The 9,849-nt window shown below is 36.7% G+C and overlaps 1 protein-coding gene across 1 annotated transcript in view; it reads right to left on the bottom strand.

The window, feature by feature from the left end:
• CHIC2 (cysteine rich hydrophobic domain 2) overlaps positions 1-6,911 on the bottom strand; it is a 25,483-nt gene extending 18,572 nt beyond the window's left edge. Inside the window, exons 1-3 of the mRNA XM_017744298.1 lie at positions 6,893-6,911; positions 5,764-5,891; positions 5,466-5,621 (exon numbers count right to left, since the gene is read on the bottom strand). Of these exons, the coding sequence (XP_017599787.1) occupies positions 5,466-5,621; positions 5,764-5,891; positions 6,893-6,911 (303 nt within the window). The remainder of the gene's footprint in view (positions 1-5,465; positions 5,622-5,763; positions 5,892-6,892) is intronic.
• Positions 6,912-9,849: the final 2,938 nt, after the last annotated feature.

The raw sequence follows: 9,849 nt of genomic DNA on the forward strand, positions 1-9,849 counted from the left end.
CAGGCCTGAATCTTCTGATTCTTTAAATTTTCATTTCATAATTAAAACAAAAAAAAAAAAAAAAAAAAAAGGACCTCTGAATAAATTTGAAAACAATGGTCAAGAATGCATATTTGATACATACAAATTCTTCTTTAAAAAAGTTGTACTAAGTTGACTAGAGCCAACACAGAGATCATATGTGCTCTGGTTAGGATAAACATAATAAATACATTACAATTTTAAAGATTCTTCCAAACTGAACTACAATGTAAATTGTCATAACAGATACTTCAAAAACAAGGTACCTTTTGTCTTAAGTAATTGCCTTGTGGAACTCCTCAGAAAAGCATTATGCTATTAAGAGTACTTCCAGTGCAAAGTCCCTGGCAGACAGGCATAGGAGAAAAACATACATTTTCTTCAGTTTTGAAAATAAATGTAATGTATTCATAAACTCAATAAACTCATGTAATGTATTTTTAACATCAGTATCATCCATAGACAAGCAAGACTATCAAATTTAAGAAAATTCATTCCAGCTACTTCACCACATATTTAATTTAATCAATACTTTGGAAGTTGTAATTAGCTATGTTTATACAGCACTCTGAACGTGTGAACTGCTACAAAAGTGACAACTAATGATGAGGCTTAAGCAGCATTCAGCAGCTTTGTGTGAATTCACAAACAAACAAGTAGCTCTTGAAAGTATTAGTACAGATCACACTGTTAAATATCTAATTCTATTCATTTTAAGAGATTGCCCATGAAGCATTTGAAACATGCAATTTACTTGTACAATACCAGCTTTTAAGAAATCTAGCAGTACTGCAATTCTATCATAGCTTTCATTGTTACTGTTTCTGTTGAAATTATATATCCTATTTACCCATCAGGAACTACAGCATTTAGTTAATACTGAAAACGAGTGCCAATTCATTTGAAAAAGTGGCTTCAAATGGGCACCTCAGCCTGCAGTGCTTTTTGAATTATCATTCACTACGCCATTCTTTTTATTCAAAGAAAAACAACTTAAAGACTTAATGTTCATTTGTACAACCTGGAATTTGTCCCAGAAAGGATGGTGCATTCTATGAGTAAAACTGCTTAAGACATTTATGATCTAGATCTGCAAAGGAGGGACTGTACTTCCTGCAACTTTCTTGCAGCTTTTATTCATTAAAATCAAATCAGGACCACATAAAAGGAGAGAGGTAATAAGATACTGAATCAAATAAAACATTTATTTTACTGCTGAAGAGTAGCAGGCTTTTTCCAAATACCTTAGTGCAAATGAAGAAAGGAAACAACACTATACAAAGACTCCAAAACCAGCACTGAAAAGAAAAATTAAGTGCAGGGTAAGCTTTCACTGCATGGAAATGCATTAAAATTATATAATTAACAATTAAACTTACAAACATCTGTGGCTTAATAAATTCCTATTTTGAAGCACCTGCTGGTTTAAGGAGACAAACCATTACCTTATTTTTCACTGCCCAAAAAGAAGCATGTATTCCCATTACATACAAACTTTCAGTGACTGTAATTTCAGAAATTGTACTTACATTTGTGATAACTTTCCTGTGTTTGAATTTTAAAAGTCAATGAAAGGAGGTAAAAATACAGAATGCAGAGAACCACTAAGAAAATTATTCTAACTCTGAAGCTGCAATTGTCATTTTGTCTACATAAACCCTAAAAAAGAAAAAAATCTTTCTCTGAAAAAGATCCGCAAACTACACCAGCAATTCAAGACCCGGGTAGAGTGATTCAGCCTCATTAAAATGGACGTTGCTTATTTGGTCATTCTGAGAAAAATTTCTCTTCTATATTAAAAGTAAGCAATTGTATTGCAGAAACTGTTGTTTCATTTAATAAAATCCTTGAGAAACACTCCCACTTGTTAGTTCACTGTATATGTAATTCAATAAAACAAATTTATTAGTCTTCCATTTCAGTAGAAAAGGGCAAATATGAAGACTTGTATATTTTCATTGTGCAATTAAAACATGATCTGCACAAATTTCAGGATAGGAATGCTCCCATCCTGCTTTCAGAAATCAAACTCTCTAATTGGACAGTCTTGGGAGTCTTTTGTGATCACTGCAGCAAAGGATGTAACACAAGGCAATTCCAAGTAACTGTCCTTTCACTGGGAATCACTTAGGAGGGCTGAACTAGCAAAGTTCTCTGGGTAACACTTCTCAGACAATTGCAAGTAATGTAAAAGAAGCAACCTTTTATTTATTGATCATTTGTTATTGATCATCTGTTATCCTTGTTTTACAGTATGAATATAAGCGGGAAATAATTCATTGTATCTCAAAATTAAAGGGAAGAAACAAGCATACATAATCCTGGACCTCTGTTTCCTCAAAAAGTGAATCCTGGCTGTTGTGACTATACTTATGGCTGAGTCCAGTCAGGGAAAGGATATCTAAAGAAATCAAAGCATGGAAGATAATTTGATCAACACAACCCTCTTCCAAGCCACTGGTAAAGTCAGACACAAGCAGTTTAAGAGTTCAAATGTGAGTAGTTCACATTGAATACATTAGCCTTATGCATCAGCAAAACTGTGGCACTAGCAGCAAACCAAAATAGTCAATGAATTTTTTTTTTTTCTTTTGTTAGTGGAAGAGTATGAAGTTGCTTCTTGTCACAGTTCTACTGGAATCTACTGAGGAAATAACAGACTGGAACCTAGACTAACCAGGTGTTATTTAAAACTACTGTTTTTGCTGAGCAGCTCCAGGTAATTCCCAATGCGCTGTCTCTTACTTGCCACGCTTCTAGGAAAACACGTTATCGTTAGTTTCCTGCACTTGTCACAGCACTTTGACATAAACTGATGGAAAGTCCTAAGATTTTTCTTTTATGCAGAAGCTTGTGGATACAATTCAGTACTGAGATCTTACAGGGTACAAACCCTGTAATTCCAGGTAAGAGGGATTTAAGGAATATATATCACTTTATATTTTTCTGCTCTGGGTCTACCAAGACAAAGTTAAATCCACCCATACCTATACAAGCAACCCAAATGGCAGTAATTTTCACCATTTTTCTGTAAGTAGTAGCCCTGACTAGAATCATTAAAAATCCTCCTGCTTGTTTCTCATAGTAGGATTTCCAAATGTGTCCTTGAAAAATATTCCACAGCTTTCCACCTTAGCTCCTCTACCAAAGAAAAATATTCTTTCCCAGCCATTTCCAAGATTGAGAGGTAGGAGTTTAGGAAAGCACTCTTTTCCCTTTCACTTTGTCTTTAAGAGCACAAGTTAATTAATTCTTCTCTATATATACTCTCCAGATGCCAAACAGACACCAAGTTCTGAGTTTTCTGTCTGAGAAACAACCCTATAAGCACACATTCATTTGGCCAGCTGCTGACATGGACAAGTGATGCTGACCTGAAATTTCCAGATTGATTTAAATTACTCTTACTCTGGAGGAATAATTGAACCGTCATCAGTGTCTAGTGCCATTGTGCCATAGACAGTGGCACAAGATACTTTGTTTGGGCATCCGAGTCCTAAGTTTCACTAACACTGGACAGCCAAGTGCAGAAAAAGATGCAAAGGTCCATAAACGTCTTCTGGTACCAACTTTAACAGGAAAAATGCAATATTCACTGATAGTCTGGGCCACATGCTAGGATGACTTACAGAAGTTCAGTCACAAATCTGTGTCTATGCTCCTGCTGTTCACACCCTTTCCAGGACTCTTCTCTCCTTATGCATTCTGTATTACAGCAACAATGACACCGCTACCCTCTTTCCAGCCTCCTCTGAACAAAGTATCCATGGCTGGAGGGTTTTTTCCCGGATTTATCCCTTTGTAAGGAGCTTACCTTTTTACCTTATCCCACACAACTCTAACTGTTGCTTCACCAGATTCCCTCACAGAACATCTCTCCTCAGCTTCAAACTGTTTTCTGACCCCAGATCCTAGAAGCCCTTGTATTTTTTCTGACACTGTTTAACAATGTAGAAAAAGTTGATTACAGGACCCAGTCTAGAAGTTGAGAGCTTGCAACATCAGTCCCTACCAAGTTACATCCTGTTATCATTTCCTGCTACAACACATTATGTGAGAAAAATGGGTCAAACTTCATAACATCAGAAGCACTCTCATTTAGAAGTTAAACATGGACAGTAGCAATGGAAGCTTCCCTTGTGTTTGTTTCTTACAGAACTAGGCCTCAAATGGTAAAGGTAGTCTCTTCTCAAAGCTAGTTAAGTCAACTGCTTATCTGTTAAAGCAACCACCAGATTCTAACCTCTTCTAGCAGACTTTTGGGCTACAGATATACAGTCATGCTACAGGATACTTACTAGTTTGTGACAACTTGAAGATAAAAAACTTAGGGTTTGATATAAATCACACTGACACCAATATTTTTGTTTTGGTTAGTTTCTCCTCTGCCTCCAACATTACCAGGAGGCTTTTCTATTTTATTTTGTATACAATTAAAACTAGCCTTAAGTAATCTCTTAAAGGGACTGAGTATTAAGATCTTAACATGGATAGTTAGATGTTACAAAAATGCATACAGGTTTTGTTATAATCAATGTTCATCCTATAAATATATTTTTGGAATGCCTTTATTTATTAACGCTAAAAAATGAGGACTTTGATAAAGAAAATCATAATGATGTTCAGTGTACTGAATTGTACACAAGGTGTAGCATTAAGAGGTATTACACAAGAAAGAACATACACAAGCCACAACAGGAAATGGAAAGACGAACAGTACTAAATAGTGAGGAGATGATGGCGAGGCAGAGACTTCTTGCAAAGTAGTGAAATAGAATTAGCCAAAGACAATTTTTACACACACAGAAACAGAAGAGATGGGAGGGTAGCCTAATTAACTGCACCGAGAAAAAGGAAGTGAAAACCAGGCGTGTGTAATGGGCTTCTGTTGTGAACAATGCACTAAGTGCCAAACGTACACAGACAAAAGGCTACTTGCAAATTCATCATGTAAAAAAAAGCATTGTACTCGAAATTCAAAAAGAAAAATCAATTATTCTTTTTTAAAACTGCCTTTTTAACTCAAAATATGTGGTTCCTTGGGGCCACAGTGTAATCAGAAGCTCCTCAAAAACTACCACTCATTCATTGCCAAATTCTGATAATCTCAAACAGTGTATCCCAGAGAAGATGCAGCTATTAAAGAGTATGTTGCAAGTTGGTTCAATAACAATAATTGCTTTACAATAGATGTCTCTAGGAGGCATTCAACTATACTACCTCTCATTGAGTTATAAACTCAAAAGTCCTAACTGATGTCTCTTGTAACTTTAACCAGTACAACAGACAACTGATATCAAAATGTATGAAATAGAAGTGATTTAAGTAAGTTCTAGCATACAGTTTTTAATAGTGAAGGAGGAAAAAAAAAAAAGAAAACCAAAATGAGAACAAAACCAGTACCATTCTAACTATCAAAAATTACATTAATAATTCAAACTTACTCTTTTACTGAGGCAGATAACTGGCCACATACTACAACCTAAAGTGCAGCAGCAGCAAAGGCATCCACATAGTAGCCATCGCACATTAACTGGAAGATTCTTCTTAAGACAACTGTTAACTCTACTGATGCTGGCTTTGAATTCTTCAGGTGCAACCTACAGGGGAAATGAAAAGAGAAGAAACAAACTAGTACTACACCAGTGTAATTTATTACTTTTACAGGGTCTACACTTGGAACATTTGTTTTTGTAATAAAACCTGAACTCTAATTTCAAAATTTTATTCAAAGATACTCACCTTTCCAGTTAAAGATGAAGGAAATTCTGCTTCAAATTTGTTGCTTAGTCCAAACCTGCAAAAACAAAATTTAGATTGCACCAAAATTATAAATAACCCCAATCCATGCCACAAATGGCAAGTACCTCACAATACTCTCAGGGTCTGTATCAGTAACAGCATTAATTTCAGGAAAACACTACTTGTTATTAAGAGTAATTCTTAAAATTATGGTAACAAACAAAAATACACCATTGTACACAGATTGAAATCCATCTTGCCCATAGTTTCTTCTCACGGTTCTCTTGATGCTATTGACTCTTCCTCAAAGTCAGCAAAACCTATAAGCAATAGTGGCAAGTGAGGTAGGTGAAGTACTTAAGGGGAAAGGGGAAGTTACTTGAGGCCACAGTTTGAACTACCTCTCTCCTGCACCAGTACAGATGTATTTTGAAGAAAAGCTCATCCAGTGCTAAATAACTGTTCTAAGCATAAAAATGGAATCAACGCCAGCTTGTTTTTCGGAAAAGAAATACACAGTAAGTTTCAAAACACAGAATGCTAAGTAACAAAACACGGCTTAAACAATACCTAATTTTAAAGAAACATACTAGTTATAAATGTAAAGCTGTGAAGCAGTTTGAAATGAGCTAGAGTTATTGAATCTACTGGGTTTCACAAGATCTAAAGATCAGAAGAGTTCCAGCTTATCTATTAAAAAATGTTTTCTACCTTATGGGTGTTTGGTTGGGTTCATGAGTGGATGAACCTCAAAGAAAATCTAAATATTTTCTGGCATCTGGGCTGGGCAATAACTTCTAGTAGAGACTATAACAACTATAAAGTCATTAATAACACTATATGACTGGCTACTAATACGGTAAACAGCTGCCAGTGTAAAATTTAAGTTGTAATTTACAAAATTCTGAATACAAATCAGAGCAGCCTATCAGATACTACAAACAAAAATCAGAAACTAAACTGCTCAAGATTTGAACTATTGGCAGCAACATGTATCTCAGTTGTACACAGAAAAGCTTACTTGAGCCTTGACAGCTGAAGATTTTAAAGACATAATTTGCTTTCACAATATGCTATTGAGCAGCTAGATATTTCCCAGAGTTTTGGGGTTGTTGGTTTTTTTTCTTACCGAACTGAATGATCGGCATGCCAATGGAGAACTTTGTCCAAGTAATCAAATGGGCAGTTACGTGGTAAGCTACTGTGGAAACCTCATAAAACCCAGTGGACAAAAGCTGGCAGATGAGTTTCTTTGAAGATAAATAAAAGGTGGTGAATTTTGGGATTGCTGAAGTATGCTTATGTGACACTCAACTGAAGTTTGACAGGTATATCTCACAGGAGAGATCTTCTATCACCACTCATGATTCTTGTAAGCATTAGCTCAATGCAAGCAGCAGCCACCAGAAATAGCAATAAAATACTGGGCACCACTGGGAAGGTGATTAACATCATTTTGACTCTCCATAAAACCCTCATATACCCACATATTTAGTACTGAGTGCAGCTCTGGCATCCACATTTCATGAAGGACTTGGTGGAGTTAGGAAAAGGCAGAGAGAAGGAAGGCTAGTATAATAAAGGGAATAAAGCAGCTGCCCCAACAGATTAGGGCTGACATTAAGCTGGAAAAGAGAAGGCTTAGGGGGGCATATGATTAAAGTGCGAAGTTTCAGGAAGGCAATGGATAAGGGGAGTATTCATCAACAAATCCCACAATAGAGAGCGCTGAAATTACTCAGAAATTGGTTTAAACAGTTAAAAGAAAGTGCAGCTAAAAATAAGGTGCAAGTAGCTAACTTCAGGGTTTGTTTCCACTTGACATTACTGATGCAAACAGTGCCAACAGATTTGAAGTGAGATTACACAAGTTCCCTGACAAACACACTAAAGCAAAGACAATGTTGAAGGATACAACACTCACATAGCTGCAGATGCCAGAGAGTACAAGAAGAATGGACACCAGGAACAGCCAGACTTACATGCAAACCATACACAGCAGCACCTGTTCCCAAAGTTTGCAGCAGCACACTGGGCTAGATAGTTTGATGCTGTAGGTGATTTTTACATAAGGTCTTAAGGCCAAGTAAGCAGGTAATTCTCCTATCACTGATTACAGGCAGTAGAATCATAGAAACATAAAATGATTTGTGTTAGAAGGAACCAAAGATCATGTAGAGATCATCTGAGCTCCCTGTCACTAGATCAGGTTGCTCAAAGCTGCATCCAACCAAACACTGAACACTTCCAATGATGGTGCATCCACAACTTCCCTGGGCAACCTGTTCCAGTGCCTCATCACCCTTATCCCTACATCCAAACTAAATCTATGTTCTTTCTGTTTAAAACTATTCCCCATAGTCCTGTCACTACAGGCCCAGGCAAAAACTCTCGCGCCATCTTTCTTATAAGCCTCCTTTGTATGTTGAAAGGCCACAACAAGATCTCCCTGGAGACCTTATTTACACAGAAGTTATCTACCGTATTTCAGTATTTGTAACTTGAATAGTAGCTCTGCGAGTCTGTAAGTCTCTCAAAACTGGTGAAATAACAAATGAGAATTGTTAAGCAGAAACACATATGGCAAGTTTACTACTTCAACACAGAACAAAAATTACTGGAAACATCTCTACTATTGAAAATCCTGTTGAATACTCCATGACAGGAGGACCATCCACCCTTTCCTCAAACTGCTGAGTGAAACTAAGCACTGAGGCAAGTTATGTAAATGTCAGAGTCGTGCCCTATCAGTTAAGTGTCATGCCCTACTTAAAATTGCCAGTAAGTTGAAGTGGAAACCAAACTGAAAAAATCCCTTGTATCCACATACATTTCAGAAGCAGCCAAGCCTGGAGAATGACTCCAAGCTGAAGATATACAGCTGCCATCACAAGTCTTAAAACTAAAAGGTATCACCACTTTACTACGTAATTAGTTCATTAAATCAGTATTCGTGAAGCATTCAAGTGTTGAAAGCTCCATCAAACACAAACGAATATTCATGATGATCACAAAAGTCATGCCTGACAAAAGCAACCCCCACTGGAAAAGCTGTACAGCTACCTGAAATTACAAAAACTGAGGCAGAGTAAGGCACAGAAACTTCCAACCAATGCAGTTACACTTGGCTGAAGTTATAAGCAAACAGACTGAGAGCCTGTACTCAAGGCTTGTGTTAATGTTTAATACACAGTGGGGTAGCAAAGCTGAAGCTAACACAAACAGCTACCGGCATAATTTTGAGCTTGACACATCAGAGTGTTGTCACCATATGCAAGTAGTAAAAAAGGTTGACTCCATACATTGTAAGTAGTTATGTGATCTCAGAATTGTCACTCTTGACTCTCTTGACTACAAGCTGAAATTTGGCAATTAAAATATTAGAAACTCCACAGAACACAACTACATGTTCAATGTAAATACATAACTGCTATAATAAAAAAAAAAAAGAAAAAAAAGCCTTAAAATAAAACACTGGAAATCAATATTTTGGAGATGCATTTCCTCAGACAGCTGTCCTAATATAGCACTAGATTTCTTTAGTACAATACTGGATCTCCAGTGACACGCACTCATCTCTGCTTGCTCTATGCCTTTCCCACTTTACATCAGGTCTTCAACAGATCCACGCTCACCTCATGCATGAATACTTTCTTTACCCTTCCTGGATCTGAACAAGTGTTTCTGGAACCTGACTCCACTTGAAAGGTTCAGATAAATTCCTGCCCTTGTCTACAGTGGAGAAAGAAATGGTGAGAGGTGGAAACTTTAAAGTACAGAAGTTTACAGTATAGGACACAGACAGTTTGGAACCTTTTTCAGCATGCAGCTTAGATATTCCTAACACAACAAACTGACACATGCTATCCTCGTCCTCTTTGTCCTCTCTTATGGGGACACTAAACCATTTTTTCACTGCCCTTAACTCTACTCTTTAGGTCCACATATTCCCGATCCTTACAAAATAAATATATATTTCACAAATCTTAACATGCTCCATCATTCTCACATAGCCCTGTTTTCACTCACATGTCCTTGATACAGAGTAAGGTTGAAAAATATATTGGCAGACTTCAGTTTGATATT

This window comes from Corvus brachyrhynchos, unplaced genomic scaffold (genome assembly GCF_000691975.1).
Source record: "Corvus brachyrhynchos isolate BGI_N302 unplaced genomic scaffold, ASM69197v1 scaffold17, whole genome shotgun sequence".
Lineage (NCBI taxonomy): Eukaryota > Metazoa > Chordata > Aves > Passeriformes > Corvidae > Corvus > Corvus brachyrhynchos.